This window comes from Protopterus annectens, chromosome 16.part0, assembly GCF_019279795.1.
Source record: "Protopterus annectens isolate FY-2018-M chromosome 16.part0, PAN1.0, whole genome shotgun sequence".
NCBI classification, from domain to species: Eukaryota; Metazoa; Chordata; order Ceratodontiformes; family Protopteridae; genus Protopterus; species Protopterus annectens.
This window is the reverse complement of record NC_056750.1, coordinates 298,699,571-298,719,611: the sequence shown is the minus strand read 5'-3', so window position 1 is coordinate 298,719,611 and position 20,041 is coordinate 298,699,571. Positions and strand designations below refer to the sequence as shown.

Genomic DNA, 20,041 nt, shown 5'->3' with positions numbered 1-20,041 from the left:
CCTCAGCCATCCGTAGTAATTGCTTCTGGGTCTTGGGAGCTGAATCCAAAGCAGCTTGAGAAGAAACCCTTGGTTTAACTGGAGTTTTTGACTTTGCCTTTGCCTTTGTAGAGATAGTGATATGAGAAGGCCTGAAAACCCCCTCAGAAGCCGGTACCTGCACAGCGGTTCCGGACCCATCTGAAGGAGCAACGTCCGAAGGTCCTGCAGCAGATAAAATACTAGGCCTAGATGGCTCCCCATGGGAGTCGGTGTCGGCCATCGGTTCCGAAGTGGCGGACGACAGGGGCTGCAAAAGCGCCTCACTGACGACTGCTGAACCCGAAGCTGGCTCCGGCTGCAAAGTATCCTGTTTGGACCTCGGAGGCCTATCCTTGTCCTTGCGTTTCTTTTGAATTCTGGTTGTCGGTAAAGTATCCGACGACATCCTTTAATTGAATCGTCTACCGAAATAATTCAAAACCCGATCATACCTACGCTTGATAGTGCGAGAATTAAACCTGGCACAGAACCGACAGCAAGAAACGTCGTGGTCAGGGCCTAAGCAAGGTAGACAGTAAGAGTGGAAATCTTTATGAGGTATTTGTTTTCCACACGATATACAATTATTAACTTTTTCTGACATCGGAGGAGCAAGAAAAAGATTCCCCAACAGGGTACTTAGCTTGAGAAGAGAAGTAAAAACTTCGGACCGACGACAATCAAAGCACGTTGTCCTGAATGCGCCAACCAACGACTTGCGAGCTGCTCCACCGCACGGCAAGAAAGACTGGAGAAGATGGCGTCGGCTGTCAGCTTTATACCTCTGCGTTCTGACGTCAGGGTACTTGCTGGTACAGACGACGCCGGACCCAGACTTTGGAATTCTGGCCGACCTCGGGCTGCCTGCCGGCAGGATCACCCTACAGTTATGACTGCAACAGTGAAACACGAAGAACATGTGCAAACCTTTTTACCCCCATCTATCCAGCGCCCTGGAATCTCTATCAGAAGGGGTAGGATTTTTAGCAGTAGAAGCCTTAATACCCTTGAGGCCTTGAGAAATGGTTTCAGGATTCGCAACAGGATTTTTGAAAAGGAATTTGAGAGAGTCAGGAACCCTGTAGTATCTGTCTGGCTTACAAGGAGCCTGAGGCAGAGAATCCGGAGCCATACTAGATTCTGAAAATACATCAACAATGTCTAGCACAGGAGGTACAGCCAAAGGCCTATGCTGAGGAAGAAGAAGAAGAAAATCCCTACGCCTCTTTTTGGATTCAGAGAAATCCTGACTTTCCCAGTGGAAATGTACCCTTAAGGTATGTAAAGTTTCCCCAAAAGAAAAATCCTCAGGGGGAGAAGCAGAAGGAATGGAATCCTATGCATCAGAGTCCTCATGAGTAGGTATAGACAAATCCTGGTCATTAGAAGAGTCCGAAGAAATAGAATCCTGCTCAGAAGATTCATAGTCAGGTTCAGTCCTAGGCCTCTTTGAAGGTGGGGGTTGGCTACCCCTGATTAGAGTAATTAAATCTTCAGCCATTTTGATCATTTGTTTTTTAGGCATAGGGGCCTGCACATGTGGCCTTGGCATCGTTTTTTTAGACAAAGATCGAGATTTTGGCCTTAGTACTGAAGATGGCGTCGGTTTAATACACCCTCAGAAGCTGGTGCCTGCACAGCGGCTCCGGACCCATCCAAGGTAGAGACATCCACGGGTTCCATAATTGAAGCATCTCGTGGCATACCAGACTCCAAATGGGTCTCAGTAGAGGCCTGCGAATCAGAAGTAGTGGGTATCAGGGGCTGCAAAAGCGCCTCACTGAGTACCGGCAAAATGGCGACTGGCTTAGGAGAAGCGTCGTCGGCAGTTTTGGACCTCAAAGGTCGGTCTCTTTTTCCTTGCGTTTTTTTAGGTATTCCGGTAGTCGGATTGCTAACCGACGTCAATTCTGGATAATTAAACCATGATCCAAAATATTTAGAAGCAAAAATGTACCGGCGACTGATAGTGCGCTGATTAAATAAAGCACAGAACCAAGAGCAAGGTACGTCGTGGTCTGGGGCTAGGCAAGGAATACAGTACAAGTGAAAATCCTTATGAGGTATTTTCTTCCCACAAGTAATACAATTATTAAATTTTACTGACATCGGTAATGAGCAAGAAAAAGTTTCCTCAACGGGGTACTTAGCTTTTTAGTTGAAGACTTCGGTTCTGAAACTCGAAAATGAAAATTTCAGGAGTCGGCCGACTGGCACTTGCGAACTGCTTCTGCTTCAGGCACTGCGCGGCAAAAAAGACTGATGTAATGGCGTTGGCTGCATGTTTTATACCCCTGACAACCTGACGTCATAGAAGGGACAGCAACCGACGCAGGACCCAAGACTTTGTTAATCAGGCTGACTGAGGGCAACCTGCCAGCAGATTACCCAAATGTAATGACTGCAACAGTGAAACATGAAGAACATCATCTCAGCAATGTGAGGAATAAAGTTATTATGAATGCTTTATATAAGCACACCCTTGTGCATAGCACTGCTTGTTTTCGTTTCACTATTACTGACAAATCTGGTGGACACAAATTCATTAAAGCCAAATGGCATGAGATGTTAACTAGGAAGGAAAAAGGTTAGATACTGGTGGATTACTCCCACCAGGTTTAAATGAACATCTGTAAAAATCTTTAATGTTTTATGCATCAATTTTGCTTTTTGTATGGATATCTTTTGTATGCATATTTGTTTTGATAGGGTTATTTAATATTGGTGGAGGGTATTTGTTTAAGATTTATTCAGTAGTTCTGGTGAATTTAATTAATGAGTGATTGTATGTCATTGGGTATTTGGTGGTGTTCCAGTTATTTATAAGTGGGTAGTCTTGACCCATTTCTTTTTTACATTGATAAAAGCCCTTTTAGATCGAAATCGGTCTTTTCAAAATAAAAGGTGTTTATTCCCCATTTGGTGCTGACCGTTCAAGTTGATGTATTTTGTCTGTTTGGGCCTTTGCACTTGCCGTCAGAGAGAAGGTTTTCGTTTGGTTTCTATTATAGACAAACACTTTATAATCATGTTTTAAACTCTAAAGTGGCCTATATGAAATACAGTTGGATGGGTCTCTACCATCTTTAGGTTTTAATGTCACCTCATTTTTCCAGGATGTTGGTGCTTACCCTCCTTTTAAAATACTTTTAAAACCTTAAAGATCTTTATCACTTTATTCTCTCCTAGCTTTCAAAATTCCAAAGAATACCTTTTATTCCTGCCAACTTGCAGACTGATTGTACATCCACATTTTTATCTCATGTCCTCCTATCTTAACTGTTGAACCTCCTCTACCTCTAACCTCAGCATACTCAAGTCTTGCATAAATATTTCCATTTGTGCTTTTTCTTAATTTTCACACTCCTCTGCTTTATACAACTTTAAGATTTCTGAAATCTCTCTCATAACTCTACAGGATCTCTGGTCATTTTCTTGTTAATAGACTCCTTAAGTTTGGCAACAACCCTTTCTACTTTCTGTTGCCCAAGTCATTGTGCTCTGGAGTTATCAAATAAGTTCATTACCAATCTTTCTACCCATTTATAGTATCTAGATACTCCCCATATTTTCTTTTAAGCACTCTGTAGTTGCTCCTCCTCATGTTCTGACAGATCTCTTTTTGCTGCAATACTTTAACCTTCGTCAATCCCTCTAAATAATTTTGGTTAGTTCTTAACCATCTCTCATTTTCTTTAATTTCTACCCAGTTTTTAATCTCCACTTTCATTACATCACTCATTAGCTATAACATCCGAAGAAATGTCTTATCTTCACTAATAACTTGCAAGTTCAACTATCCATTCCATAAATTTCTCTTTTTAAATAGGTAGGTGGGGAAGCACCAGTGTCTTATTTGTACTTCATTACCCTGTATTTTTATCCTAAATGTTATTGGTGCATGATCTGAAAGTTACTGGATGTGTGCCCAAATTTTCAATCAAATGCGCGTTCCTCTGAAATATAAATTTCTGTCTAGTCTACTTATTGTACCTTAGGGTATAACATGTAAAAACCTCTCTGAGTTCGTAACAGTGAATTCACATCTCCCATACCAAATATTTTCATAAATTTCTTTGGAAAGCTACAGTCTTTTGTTATATTTTCCCCTTCTAGGTCCCCAGATACATCTTCATTGTTGCAAATCAAGTTCAAGTCCCCACCTATAAATACTACTTCCTGGTGAAAGCTGACTTCTCCCAACAAGTTCTTAAGCTCCATAATAGCAATTTTATATGGACTACAAATAAACGCCAGTATAATCCTCCTACCTTGCCAGTAACCCCTTACTGCCACAAATCTACCATTACTCCCCCCCCTTCTATCACTAATGAAGCTCCTCTAACAATTAGAACAATTTGCTGAACAGCTGCAGGATTTTTTCCAGTCAGTTTTTTCTCTTCACCTTTCCTACTTTAATTTCTTCAACGCTCTTATAGTTTCTTCTTTGCAGGAATCCAGGCAGTGTACTTAGTAGCCAGTAACTGAACTTTACTAAAACAGGAAGAATTAATGGCCCTTTTCAATCAGTTTATTTTTTCACAGTGGGAGAGCTGAAGTTAACCTGCTGAACAGTGTGCAGCCATCTTGGAAAGGCATTTATTTTTTGGATCTTTAGCAGAACTTTAAAGTCATACTCTGAACCTGGGAAGAAGAGACCTTAGGGTATCTGCCTACCACCCTTCACAATTACCCTCTGACATTTAACAAAATACAGCAAAACAGTTTACACAAGAAGGAATGTTCCCCAACAGGGCACTTGATCTGAATTAGAAAAGCAAATGGTACCAACAACCACATGAAAATTAGACTGATTGGGTGTGAGACCAGAGTTTCAGCTGGTGGTGAGACAGTGATGATTTACACTCGTATGTCTATTTATGTATCCATACATTTGCAGGCTGAGGTCATACGTCAAATGTATACCCCAGGAAAGTTTAAGCTTTGGTACTCTTGTTGGACATCAGTGGTGAAAACCCATCTGTTTGGAACACTGCAAAAGTGATTTTGGTCAGGACATCTATCCACAAAAATAGATGTTTTACTTAATCACGGTCAGAGAAGCCCAAGCTAAATGGATTATACCCTGCCAAGAATATGAAAAGCTAGCCAGTTTTACAAAGTATAAGGGCAACTTCTATGTGCCTTAACTGCCTGGTGCTTCAGTAGAGCTCCATTTAAAAGGCAGTTACAGCAAGAAAATCTCAAGTGCTTTCTTGCCACAAGAAGGAAGGCTACAGCCCTGAAAGGAACAAATATTAGGAATGTATTCCCAATGTAACCATATACAAAGGTATATACAGCCACAACATATCAGAAAATGCAAACATAAAAAAGGGAGCTGGAGGAAGATGGCGGCTACTGCAGTAGTCATAAATTCCACGACCTATTGTTACAGCAAATTCAGTTACACAACTGTACTAAGTTCTGCACTAAGATTGTTTCAGTAGCCCATGCTAAACAGGTAGATTACCACTGCTTATAAATATACAGGGAGGTGGAAGGAATTCAGGCATCCTGAAACCCCTGCAGAATGGTTCTAGCTGGCATACAAGGCATCCCTGGACCCTGTATGATGCACATTCATGAAACAAACATCATCAGAACTACTCAATTACAGGATATAAATTTTGCTTGCAACAAATAGAATAAGCCTGTTCTGGAAAGGAATCCAGTTTGTGGTGCTTTGTAAAACTACACACATATGATCAAGATAATGCATGTAGAAAAACTCATGCAGTCCACCCATATAAAAAAAAAAAAAACAACAAATGAAGCCAAAGCCCTGGAAGAACAGACACGAACCTTGTCTGGAAGTGTCTTGATATGGTGAGCACAGCAGAAAAAATCATGACACAATCATCTGAAATTTGCCTGCTTTAACACTGGCTGTCCGTTTCCCTTACCATCACAGGAGACAAACAGCTAATCGGTTTTCCTTAATGACAGTTCTGTCCAAGTAGTATCTGAGCTGCCTGTGTCATCCAGTGTAAAAATTCCTTTCTCCCTTGTTTTAAAGTCTGTAAATAATGCAGGGAAATTAAAGACCCATCTCAAAGTTAACTCTGATGCCACTAGGTAAAAGAGATTAGTTCTCAAACAAACCCTATCCTTAAGGAAAGTTAGGTAGGTTAGTTATCAAACTCCATCCTTATGGAAAATGAGGTAGGGGTGACTCACCATTGGAGTTTACAACTCAAAACACTCTTCTTTCTGATATTTCAGTAACAAGTAGTACAATGTTCATTATTAAGATTAACCACCTCAATAACAACTTTATGAGCTGGTTTAAATGGAAAAAGTGTCAGTCTTTTCCAAATATAACAAAGACCTCAAAGAGGAGCCATCAGTTTTCATTGCAGGTAGATGTGAAAAATCCATCTTCACAAACTTTTGGCTTGAGAACAGGAAGAAAAAAGGTGGGCAAGTACACATCCATACAATGAGCTGAGACAGAAGAATAATAATAAATAGAGGCCAAGGATAACTCACTCACACACAAAAAAAAAATGAAGAAGAAGAACCAGGGACAGCCAGGCATTCACAGGTAAATACTATGCAGGCGTATTTCTAAAGCCCAACTCTCAGATAACCAACTTTCAAAATCCCAAGATAAAAAATCACAAAAGCTCAGAAACCCAAACAGTGATTTTTACCAGGGTAAGTAAATATGCCTGGTTCTCCACTGTAGTGCGAGCCCAGAGTTGGTATATTTAGTTAGGGGAGGGGGTGCAACCCCCCACCTAGGTAGGTTTTACTTACCTCAGCGTGAGTTTCTTTTACAGTTGGCCATGTATTTACTTACTTTGGTTCGGTCTTCTGAACTTTCGTGATTTTCTTCTCAGGATTTTGAAAGTCTGTTATCTGAGAGTCGGGCTTTAGAAGTAAACTCATACTATGCTATCAGTCTGCAGACTATTACAAGCCTAGCCAATAACTAGAGTGTAGAATCAAAAATCTGCACCTTGTACCTGTAAGGTAAATACCTTAACCATTATGCCAACTTAAAAACTGAAATCTGAAAAGATAAGGGTGTGATGAGTCCAGCCTGATCTGATGTACCACTGAGCTTTTCCCATGTGAAGTCTGGCTAAGGGAATCCAGAGAACGCTATGAAACTTCCCAGCAGAAGCAGATATTGGCTGGAGAAGTCCAGGAAAGTCTTACAGTACTAGTGTGTCTAATTCAGTAGAAAAAAAAGATATTCCTAGGGCAAGTCTAGGAGACATCCCAGAAAAAAAAAAACTAGTGAATGAAAAGGATGACAGAATTTCTGCAAGTTCAACTGAAACCCCAGACTGAGCAGGAGTTTCAAGAACCATATCCAGGAATTTGCTAACTGTGTGTGTGTGTGTGTGTGTGTGTGTGTGTGTGTGTGTGTGTGTGTGTGTGTGTGTGTCTACCACAAATATGACTATTGTCCTAATAAGGAAAGGAGTGAATGCTCTGAAGTGTGCAGTGACCAATCACTGGAGCTCTTGGAAAGTACAGTTTTGTACCTACCATAAATGTAGATGTCCGATAGGCATGCATCTGCAGTCCTTACAAATGGGTTGTCCTGTCGTCAGGCAGCCCTTCGGTCGGCCTCGGCTGATGTCGCACTTCACCAGACGTCATAGCTGCAGTTATTCGGGTATAAAGGTATCAGCCGACGCCATCTTCCTCAGTGTTTCTTGCCCCAGATGCCAGGTGCCCTCTAGGAAGGCTAAATTTGGATAATTGCAAAAAGTTTCCAAATAAGAGAGAGCAAATAAAAATAAACATGTATATACATATATACAAACAAATACACCATAACAGATTCCCCCAGCTAGCTAGAAGATGGGTAAATACCCTAGGAGTACCTCAGAGGGGAAGGAGGGAGGGTAATCCTGACTGCAGATGCATGCCTATCGGACATCTACATTTATGGTAGGTACAAAACTGTACTATGTCCTTCAAGGATGCATCTGCAGTCCTTACAAATGGGTAGAATACCATAGCCAAACTGGGGGAGGAGGAGTAATAAGATTATGGTGTAGTTAAGATCCCTTGCAAAACAGCAGTGGCAAAACCTGCTCGGGATCTGGAGTATAAGGGTAAATTATAATGTTTGGCAAATGTATGCATGGAGCTCCAAGTAGCAGCCTCTAAAATGTCTTTGGTAGCCACTCCTCGTAAAAAAGCTGTGGTAGTGGCTGTAGCCCTTGTAGAGTGAGGTATGATGTTTTCTGGAGTTTTCTTCCCATGGTAAGAGTAACAAAATCTAATGCAATTTCCTATCCACTTAGAGATTGTCTGTTTTGAAATTGCTTTTCCTTCCATTCCTGTTGCATATGCTACCAGTAGCTGGTCAGTTTTTCTATTGCTCTAGGTCCTGTCCAGGTAGTAACGTAATTGTCTATGTACATCCAAGGTATGCAACAGTCTTTCTCCCCTGTTCTGTGGGTTGGGGAAGAATGTAGGCAGGTGGATAGCTTGGTTTAAAGATACCCTGGAGACCACCTTGGCATAAAAGTAGGATTAGTTCTCATGGACACTCTATCTTGATGGAAGATCAGGAAGGGCTGTACTGCCATTAATGCCTGTAGTTCAGAAACCCTTCTTGCTGAAGTGATTGCAAGCAGGAAAGCAGTTTTCCATGATAAGTACTGTAATTCTGCTGTTGCTGCTGGCTCGAAAGGAGGGAGTGTCAACTTTTCTAGCACAAAGTTCAAGTCCCATGCTGGCAATGGTGGCTTCCTAGGTGGTTTTACATTTTAATTCCTCTCAGAAACTGCCTGAGCAGAGGATGTGAGAAGACTGGAGGATCCAAGTTGTATTCTGCTGAAATAGCTGATGCATGAATCTTAATGGAAGAATAGGACAGGCCATTGTGGAAGAGCTCTGCCAAGTATTCCAGGATGTTAGCTATGTTTACCAGTGACACATTTTCTCCTTTTGCAGTACTCCAAATGAGATATCTTTTCCATTTTGCTGAATAATTTTTTCTTGTTGAGGGTCTGCGAGCCTCCAAGATAATGTCTTTAACCCTTTGAGATAAATCTGGGTTATTTGGTCTTATGCAATGTTCCAGGCAGCCAGCTGCAGTGTTTTCAGGTTTGGATGCAGGGTTTTGAAGTTGTTCTGTGTTAACAGTAAGGGAACTACTGGCAGAGGCCATATTTGTTCCCGAGACATACTCCTCAGTAATGGGTACCAATGTTGCCTTGGCCAGTCTGGAGCTATCAGGATGATCCTTGGACGGTCTTCTTTGATCTTCAATAGCACCTTGTGCATCAAAGGAAGAGGTGGGAATGCATATGCTGTCAGGTTTTTCCAACTGAAAGATAGGGAGTCCACTTTCCAAGCAAGTGGGTGGTACGTCCTCGTGCAGAATTTTTTCAGTTGGTGATTGTGTGGGGATGCAAATAAGTCTATTTCTGGTAGTCCCCATTTCCCTGTAATTGTTTTGAAGTTGTCCGGATGCAGCATCCATTCGTGGGCATCCGTGGTAGTTCTGCTTAGGATGTCTGCTAGTATATTTTCTTTTCCTGGCACAAAAATTGCTTGTAACTGAATGCTGAAGCTCAGGGCCACATTCCAGAGGTCCATTGCCATCCGGCATAGAGGGTATGAATGTGTGCCTCCCTGTTTGTTGATGTACCACATAACTGTGGTGTTGTCCGTCCTTATCAACAGTTGACCCTGTCGAAGAAATGGTCTGAATGTCTGAATTGCCAGTTTTACTGCTAGCATTTCCTTTTGATTTATGTGTAGGTGCAGCTGGTCTTGAGTCCATAAGCCTTGTATGCACTTGTCCAGCATGTGCGCCCCCCAACCGAGGTCTGAGGCGTCCGTTGTGATGGTCTGGCTTGGTTGAGTACTGTGGAAGAGCAGTCCTTTGTTTGATTGACAGGCCTGAGCCCACCATTGGAATTCTTGCTTCAGGCATGGAATTATTGGAATTTGGGTTTCTAGGCTGTGCTTGTGCTGAGACCATAAATTCCTTAGGTACCACTGTAACTTTCTCATATGTAGTCTGGCATGTGGAATCAATATTATGCAGGATGCCATGTAACCCAGGGCTTGCAGGACTTTTCTTGCTGTTAGCTGGTTCTGCTTTGTTAATGCCATGAAGTAGAGAGGGAGTTGCTCCTGTTTTTCTACTGTTAGGAATGCCATTTGTTTTGATGTGTCCAGCTCTGCACCCAAGAAGGTTATCCTTTGGGATGGTATCAGCCTTGACTTTTTTATATTGACTGTGTATCCCAGGGCTTGCAGTAGATGAATGACCCTTTTCAAGTCTTTTGTTAATTTGTTTTTGTTGTCCGCTTGTAACAGGCAGTCGTCCAGGTAAGGGTAAATTTGAATTCCCTGAAGCCTGCAATGAGCAATTACTGATGCCAGGCATTTCGTGAATACTCTAGGCGCAGTAGATAAGCCAAAGGGCAATGCTGATAATTGATAATGCTCTGATCCTGCAAGAAATCTGAGGTATCTTCTGCAATTTGGTCGTATGGGGACGTGCAGGTATGCCTCCTTGAGATCTAGAGTTACCAGCCAAGACTCCTTGCCCAGCATGGGAAGAAGTTGCTGTAGGGTCAGCATTTTGAATTTTGGAACAATGAGGTATGTGTTTAAAGCGGACAGGTCGAGAATAGGTCTCCACTGGTTTTCTTTTCTTGGTACCAGGAAGAGTCTGGAGTAAAATCCTTGCCCTTGTTCCATAGATGGTACCCTTTCTACAGCTCTCATCCTTAGTAAGTGAGTTATTTGTTCTAGAGCTTCTGTCTTCTGATTTGGAGGTAGGTTTGGCATTCCTCTCTTCCTTGGTAGAGTATGGAAGTGAAACCTGTAACTTTGGTCTATTGTCTGTAAAATCCATTTGTCTTCTGTGATGTAATGCCAGTTTACTGAAAATAAGGCTAGCTTCCCACCTAAGGGTGCTTCTAGTTGTTCCCTGGTAGGTGGTGCCAGAGCCAAGTCACTGTGATTGTCCTGTGGTAGTGGTGGTGGCTGGATCTGTGGCTGTACCTCGCTGGTTGTTAGCCTGCCACCGACGTCCCCTGTAGGCACCTCTGGATTGACCCCTGCCTCTTGAGCGCCTATTCCTGCCTCTCTGAGCTCTGGAGGTGTCTGGAAAGGACCAATTCTTGGAAGGCCAGTTCCTGCTAAACCTTGGAGGCTGGACCTGCAAGAAATCCTTGACTGTCTGGACAGATTTTGCTTTCTCTTCCACCTTCTTCAGCACCTGCTGTGCTTCGGTAGTAGTAATCTCTGGTTCTGACCAACCGGCACTTGCGAACAGCTTCTGCTTCGGGCGCCACGCGGCAAGAAAGACTGAGGAAGATGGCGTCGGCTGATACCTTTATACCCGAATAACTGCAGCTATGACGTCGGGTGAAGTGCGACATCAGCCGAGGCCAGACCCAGACTTTGGAATCCGGCCGACCGAAGGGCTGCCTGACGACAGGACAACCCATTTGTACGGACTGCAGATGCATCCTTGAAGGACATCAGTGGACAGACAAAACGGTAAGACAGAAAGAGGAGAGTGAGACACAGACAGAAAATGTAAAAGCCTGAACTGCTTGCAAATTGGAATGTGATAAGCATCTTTTATGTCCAAAAATATATAAAACCGCTGGAGAAAATGACAGTCAACACTGTTGGAAAGGTAAAATTTAGAATTTTGAGAACTAAAAAAAAAAAAAAAACTGAGAAAGGAGGAATAGGACTAATCTCAAGGTTCCCCCTTTGTTTGGCAGCAGAATAAAACCGTATACCACCCATCAGGGTGGAGGGCATACATTCTTTCATCCCCTGATCCACCATTAGCTCTAAAAAAGGACAAGATAGGAATGTCTGGTTAGCATAATGAACAGGAATGTCCTGAAAACGAGAGAGGGATTCCCACTGCCATCTGTACCCCTTATGGAAAAGACTCAGAACCCACTTGCCTGAGACAATCCAAAGCCAGTGTGGAAAATGGAAACCTAGACCAAAGGAGAGAGGATTGCCAAGGTAGGAAAGAGGAGGGAGTAGAAAAGACAAAAAGACTTTTTGGACAGTCCTTGGTTCTGGAAGGCTCCCCTTGTTTAATTGATCCTCCTAGCCACTGTTTGAAAATTATGCTTCTTGGAAATGAGAGTACTACTATGTTTCTTGGAATAAGATCTTGAAAAGGTTGCAAACTGAGTGAATCCCCACCATTACAATCAACTTCCAAAGTCTTTTTAAGGACCTCAGTCCAGGGAAGACTGCAAGATCTCAGTTTCAGCATTTTCTGGGAGGTGTTAATTTATCAGAAATCAGCAACTCTACACAACAGTAAAGAGTGATTGGTTACAAGAGAAGCAGACACAACTAAATGACTTAAAACAGTTTTAACCCTAGAAGGAAGGTTAACTAATATCTATTTCATGAGCTCCAAATGTCATAAACCAGAAAAAAATTAACAGTATCAAAATTCTGAAGGTTCTAGTTACAGAAGGGAGAACTTGTCTTAAACTTCATAAAATCTTTCCCATAATTGTCAAATGGAATTGGGTTACCATTTGTAATATATTTAGCAGTGGAAGAGTTAGGCAAAGAGATCACTGCATGATCTGATTTGTAATTACAAAATAAGTGTTTACGTGCCTGAAGTACTTGTATAACCTGACAGGATACTCCAATACTGACTGTGCGACAAACTACATGCTGTAAAGAAAAGGTACTCTAAAGTAAACAGCACATGAGAATCGGCTGCAGGTAGAGAGGGAGCACCAGTGGCAACAAAACATTTGCTGGACATGGGGATTTCAATGCGCTTCCACTGAAGCAAATCTTTCAGAAAAGAAAATTGTACTGGAGGAAAAACAGAAGAAATACTTTCTGTGGAAAAAGAATCTTCAGCTTTAAGCGAAATACTAAAGAACAAATACTCTCTTCTTCCAGTCCCAGATGTTCTGACTGGGAATCAATAACAGAAAAAGAGGGGAAAGCCCCCCATTAACAGTCTGTGAAGAAACAGTAAAGGTATTCAAGCCTAGAAGTAATTCCTTTAGTAATACCAATAAGTCTCCACTGTTTAGAGAGAAAGACAGTAAGAAAACATAAGAAAGACTCTGGAAAGCTCTGTGGGGAAAAAGACCAATCCAAAGCAGAGGCACTACCCCAGGGAACAACCCTCAACTCTGCTAAGCAATAAACCTTTACATGCTACTTCTCCCAAGACAGACAAGAGTGGTTCTCCCTTACGCATTAAAAGCTAACAAAGAGGCAAAGAGAAAATGACTAACTTGCTTCGTGGCGGCTGTAGGTGCGACACCAGAAGGAAAGACAATAAATAGAGGTCCAAAAAACCCAGTCTGGCCACAGCAGAGTCACCAACTGGAGGCTGAGGCAGTGACAGAGATAGCTGCACTCAAAACTACCAAGAAAGATATTTCTTACGGACAGGAGAAGGAAGAAAAAAGAGAGGAGACTGGCATCAGCTCCATGGCTCAAGTAAAAATACCAGCTAGTAATGGGTAAGGTAGGGAAGCACAGCCTGACCGAGATGGTAAACAAGCAAGAATCAAACTAAAATAGTGAAGTAAAAATTTCAGTGACAATTCCCAACCCATGATATCCTGCCCCCCCCCCTCAAATATTATTCTACATAGAAAAATAATTAGAAAGCATTTATACACATCCCCGACATTTTCAAATAAAAAAACGAATCCCTTTTACACAAAAGAACAATCCATAACATAACAATTTACAGAGAAAGGTACATCAGTTTTCTCAGGAACACACAGCATTTCCTTGAAAATAATTTAGTGGAAGGTTTTTTACCAGATGGAACTTATCTGCCTAGCCATGAAGGATTGTTAGCAGACCATCACCTCCATAAAGCCCACAGATTCAGTGCACTAAAGCAGCAAGAAAGCTCTAAAGATTTTTGTGCACTGCTTTTTATATGGAGAATATGGAAGGTGCCCTTAAGCTTTGTAAAGCTGGCTCGCTGTCATATCCTTGGCAGGACATAACTCATTTAGCTTAGGTTACTACAACAGTGATCTCACACAATGGTTTGCATGGTTTAGTAATATCACCTGATAAGACAGATTCCTTTAAGCACTTGCAATGTTGTTTCCAGGGAACGTACCTGCTCAAGTTTAGCATACCATGTCCGGAATGCTTTGTTGCCAAACCTAGAAGGCTGGTCTACTGGAGGAGTTTCATCAATCCACTTGTCCAAAGTATTCAAAAGTGCTACTAGCTGTTCAATTGGCTGAAAAGAAGCACAAGAAGAATCTGTAATAAGACTACACTAAATGACAACATAATGTAATTAAACTGTTTTTACATATACAGCACTAAAAAAATGCATATTTACAGAATACTAAATATACATATTTACAGATGGGTTACCCTTTCTTAGGCTTGAGAAAAATGTAAAATACAAGAGTCTGCAGTAGAGGCAAACATGGCCAGCATAGCAATATAAAGAACTTTAAAGGTTAGTATCAACAAAAATGCAGTACTCAAACCAAAACTGCACAATCCTAGACTAGCTCAAAGAACTCGGGAGACAGCAAGTACAAACACAAGGATTTTATTAATCAACAGGACAGGACAGGAAAGGAAAATCTTTTAATTGGCCAACCTGCCAAGGAGATTACAACCCGACAGCTTCCAAAGCTTCGAGGCACCTTCTATGTGCCCACACTGTCAAGCAGCTTGAGCTGGACTGACAAAGTCAAGTCTGGTTGCATAGCCCTTCAGAGTTTTTCCTGTCAACAGAGAAATGCAGGCTTAGCCCTGAAAGAACAGTGATAGGAACAAAATAAATAAATAAATGGCCACACCCAGTCATAAAAAACACACCAAAAAGAAGGTGGGGAAATAGGGAGGGAGTCACTACTATAGCAGTGATGTTATGTACGTTCAAGTTACACAACTGTATTATGTTCAGCATTCTGATCACTGTTGCAGTCGCATTAGCTATACGGGTAAATTACCATAGCCTACTACATTTGGGAGACAGAAGGAGAGGAGCACACAAGCTCTTGGAGAATGGTCTTAGCAAAGCTTGATCTGGATCTAGAGAAGGAATCAAGCTTGTAGTGATTTGTAAAAGTATGTACGGAGGACCAAGTAGCAGCTTCTCGAAAATTTCTATAGTCCAACTCTTTTCAAAAAGCCATAGATGAAGCCAAGGACCAGTTAAGAGTTGGCCTGACCCAGCCTGGAAAAAGATTTGTTACGGAGTACAACAAAAAAAGTAACAGCCTTAGACAACCATTTGGAAACTGTCGGTTTTGACACAGGTTGTTTTTTTCTTTACCTTCACAAGAAATGAACAACTGATCTGAAGATCTGAAAGATTTAGTTCAGTCAAGATAGTACCAGAGTTACCGTTCAACATCCAATGTATACGGTATCCTTTCTCACTCATTTTTAAGTTCAGGAAAGAAAACTGGGAGATGGATAATTTGGATACCACTCTTGGAGTAAAATAATGGATTAGTTCTCAAAAAACCCTGTCCCTATGGAAAATGAAATAGGGTTGACTCACCTTAACAGCTTGCAACTCGGATACCTTTCTTGCAGAGGTCAGAACAATCAGTAAAACTGTTTTCTCTGTAAAGAATCTCATGCAAGCCAAATCAGCTGTTTCAAATGGAGCAAGTGTTAGCTTCTCTAACACAAAATTAAGATCCCAAGGAGGGGTCATTAGTTTTCTTGGAAGTCTCTTTTGCCCGTCAAGGACATTTTGACATGAGACTGCAATGAAATACAAAGATCCATGGGTACATATGCTGAAACGGCCAATAAATGAACCTTGATAGAGGCCATAGAACAGTAACTCACATCTGTAGAGACTGACTGCTTTGTAACAGGAAGGAAGAAAGGAAGGAAGAAGGAGAGACCTGGATTTAAGGCTCTCTGCTATCTCTACCAAAAGATTTCTCTTCTGACAAATCCCACCACTGGGATTTGAAAAGATAAAGGGTGTTGATGCTGGAACCAAAGAGATTTCAGATACCAACACATCTTTCTCATGTGCAGTTTTACTAGGGATATCATGAGAATCCAAATGCCAAGAGATACAAAATCCTGAGGTATTCCCTTGCAGTGAACGAGGTCTGAATGGAAAACCTTAGAAATAGAGCTAAATATCTATTTTTTTCTGTGGAAGAAAAGCTCTTTAAACTGAACTGAGGTGTCTAGTTGGCATCCCACAATCACAATCCTGTATGAGGGGAGAAGACTTCTGAATGTTCTTGCGGAATCCCAGCTTCTATAAGAGCTCCCCTACCCAACATATTGATTCCTGACACTTTGAAATAGACTCCACAAAGAGGGGGAAATCATCTAAATATGAAAAAAAGTTCCTGTAGCATGCAGTGAGCCATAACTGGAGCTAGACACTTTGTAAACACTCTTGGTGTAGTGGATAGTCCAAAGGGTAAGGCAGACAACTGACAATGTGATCCAGACACACAAATCTTTAAAGAAATATCTGAAGTCTGGATGAATACACATGTGACGATAAGCATCTTAACTCTAGTGTACCAGGAAACTAGAAAGAAGAAGAGGAGGTAACAGGTTGTGAACTGACATTTTGAATTTGGGCATCATCATAAACAGGTTTAGGAAAGAAAGATCCACAACTGGTCTCCAAGAATTTTCTTTTGATGGCACTAGGAACATCCTTGAATAAGAACCCTTCCTCACCAGGGAATAAGGAACTGGTTGCATCACTCTTTGGGACAGCATGCAATGAAGAACAGGTGGAAAAGTATGGTTGTGTAAAATCTTACCATAACAGTAGATGTCCTTTTCACTGTTGCAGTATTCCTTACACTAGGGATCCCCTGACAAGGGCAGCTCAACATCCGGATAGTATACCAAAGCCTTAGGTTGTAAAACGGATGTCATATGTCACATATGCTCTCTGCGCATGGTGTAGGGCATAAAGGTGATTTATGGATGTACTTTCCTTAGAACTTAAAAGCCCCAGGAGGAACAAGTCAAAAGGAGGAAGACAGGAACATATGCCTCCAGAAAGAGAAATAAAAAGGCAGAGGGAGTAAGTACTGCAACAATGAACAGAAGGACATCTACTGTTATGATTTTGTCCTTCCATATCACTGTTGCAGAATTCCTTACACTAGGGAGAGTACAAAGGCTCTAGAGAAAGGTCCAGCACAGCCTTCAAGAAAACCATGCAGGATAGCCCTAGCAAATCCGGCTCTAGCCCTGGAAACTACATCCAACTTAAAGTGCTTGGTAAAAGTATGCACAGAAGTCCAAGCAGCTGCCTCAAGGATGGAGTGGATATCCAATTCTTTGAAAAGGGCACCAGAAGTCACAGCCCTGGCACAATGAGTCTTAACAGAAGAAGAAAGGCTTTTCCATGAAAAGAGCAACAAAAGGAAATGGCCAAAGAGATCCAGGATGAAACAGGTTTGTTTAGAAATAGCCAAACCTAAAGCTCTAGAATGAAAACAAAAGTTGCTCAAACTTACTAATGGATTTAGTTTTATCTAAATAAAACCAGAGTTGTCTATGCAAATCCAAGGTGTGAAGAACCTTCTCACTAGCAGACTGTGGAGAAAGGAAGAATGTGGGCAGATAGACATAATGGCCTGAAGCTCAGACACCCTTCTAGCTGAAGTAAAGGCCAAAACACGAAGAGTCTTCCAAGCACAATGCTATAAGGAAACTGAAGCTGCAGGCTCAAAAGGAGTCCAGAGTCAATTCTTCAAGAACAAAATTAAAGGTCCCAGGAAGGAAAACTAGGCTTCCTGGGAGTCCTAATATGAAGGATGCCTTTAAGGAATTGTTTGACCTCAAATCTATAAGCCAAGGGGGGAGTCAAAGGCAACCAATTAGAAATAGCTACAGGTGTGCTTTAACTGAAGAGTATGCCAATTCATGATTGGTTCTCTCTTGTTTGTGTGAAGTGCTCAAAAGAACTTCCACAGAAAGTGAATCCAGGTTACGAGCAAGACACCAAACAGAAAATCTCTTCCATTTGGACAAATACGATTTCTTGGTAGTGGGTTTCCTGGCCACCTGAAGCACATCCTCTGAAAAAAGGGTTTTGATCCCTTTTAGACACCTGTCACCCAGAGTCAGCTGAAGAGTGGACAAGTGGGAGTGAAAGAGACCTCTTGTCTTGTGGGAGTAGGTCTACCCTGTGAGCTAACTTGTGATGACTGGTCTTGGCTAAATGCAGAAGACAGAATCAATTCTGTCTGGGTCAAAAGGGAGTCAACAACAAAATTTTTGGGAGCATCTTGTTCTATCTTGAACAGGAATCTCAGAATGAGAGGAAGGGGAAGGAAGGCATAAACAAACATTCTCTTCCAAGAGAAAGATAGGGTGTTCACTTTCCAAGCCAGAGGACATGAGACTCTGGTGCAAGAGAGAAGTTATCTGCTCAGAAGGGAGGCAAAAAGATCTAGTTGAGTACCACACCACCAGTGGACAATGTCCAGGAATACATCACTGTGAAGCATCCACTCGAGTCTGTTATAGACATGCTCAGAGATTCTGCCACAATGTTCTGTTCTAAGGAATATAAACATTCTGAAGAGTCACCTGAAACTGAACAGCCAGATCCAAACCTGAAGAGCTAGACTGCACAACAGGTAAGCCCATGTCCCCCCTTACTTCTTGATGTACTACATCATTGTGGTATTGTCTGTAAAGATTTTCAGAAGCCCTGGAAGGAAGAGAATGAAAGGCCAGAAGAGGAGCTCTCATCTCATGCTGATGTGGTCCTTCTTTTGACAAAGAGACCAGAGGCCCTGAACCCTCAGAGGGCCAAAGGAAGCTCCCCATGTGTTTGAGGCATCTGAAAAGAGTTTCTGAGCAAGGACTAGGGGCTGAAAAGGAAGCCCTAGGTTGAGGGGCAGTTTATGAATCCACCACTGAAGCTCTAGCTTGAGGCATGGAAAAGGAGGGATTGGAAAGTCCAAATGATGAGAATGTTGAAGCCAGACTGACTTTAGGAACCACTATAGCTTTATTATATGAAGCCTGGCAAGATGAAGCATAGGAATGGTGGAAGCCATGAATCCCATAACCCTCAGAAACTCTCTGGCAGTAACTGAGACCAGAGGGGGAATTGAGTGAAAGAAAGCTATCAGAGTCAAAACCTTGGGAAGATGCAGGGAAGCCAGTACAGGAATGGTCTGGAGCCTGCACCCGCAAAAAAGCATGATCCCGAGATGGAATTAGGAAGGATTTTTGGAAATTCACTGTAAACCCTAGGCTTTTCAGAAGACAAACAGCACAGTGAAGATGCTGAAGCAAAGTCTCCGGAGAGGAAGCCTGAATGAGTAGGTCATCTAGATAAGGAAAAATCTGTAGTCATCTCATCCTGCAAAAAGCAATCGCAAGGAACCCCTTGGGGCAGTAGAGAGGTCAAAGGGCAAAGCAGAGAACTGAAAATTAAAGGAAGAAACAGAGAAGCGTCAAATTTTCCTGAAAGGGGGAGGAATAGGAATATGTAGATGGGCATCTTTGTGATCGAGAGACAGACTAGGAAAGGCGGAGGCAGAAGAACAGGAAACAAGGTCTGAATGGATAACATCTGAAAGGAAGGAACCTTCAAAAAGGTGTTAAGCTGGGAAAGAACCATAGTGGGTCTCCAGGTGCCTTCCTTTTTGAAGCCGGAAACATTATGGAATAAAACCCTTCCCCTTTTGAGGAGCAGAAATTGCTTGGATGGTTCTCCGAAACAAAAGGTTCTGAAGATCTGTAAAAAAAAAAAAAAAAAAGGCAGCTGTTGCTGAGGAGGTTGAGGAATACCCAAAAAGGGGAGGAAGGGACCTCAAACTATGCAATACCCCTGACAAATGATAGATAGAACCCAAGAATCATAAGTGATCCTTAACCAATTGGGAGGACCAAGGAAAGATGAAGAGATAAAGGAACTTGCTGTAGAAGAGAGGCAAGAATACAGTCAGACAGAACCTGGCTTTTCTAGAAAAGGAGGCTTCAAAGCTGTAGGAGTCAGTGTAGACTTAGCAGTATGAGCCCTTCTAGCACCCTTTTTACCTTTGAGAGGATG

The 20,041-nt window shown here is 42.0% G+C and overlaps 1 protein-coding gene across 1 annotated transcript in view; it reads right to left on the bottom strand.

The window, feature by feature from the left end:
- PTPA (protein phosphatase 2 phosphatase activator) overlaps positions 1 to 20,041 on the bottom strand; it is a 1,433,001-nt gene that overhangs the window by 1,240,971 nt on the left and 171,989 nt on the right. Inside the window, exon 4 of the mRNA XM_044058017.1 lies at positions 14,117 to 14,242. Coding sequence (XP_043913952.1) covers positions 14,117 to 14,242 — 126 coding nt within the window. The remainder of the gene's footprint in view (positions 1 to 14,116; positions 14,243 to 20,041) is intronic.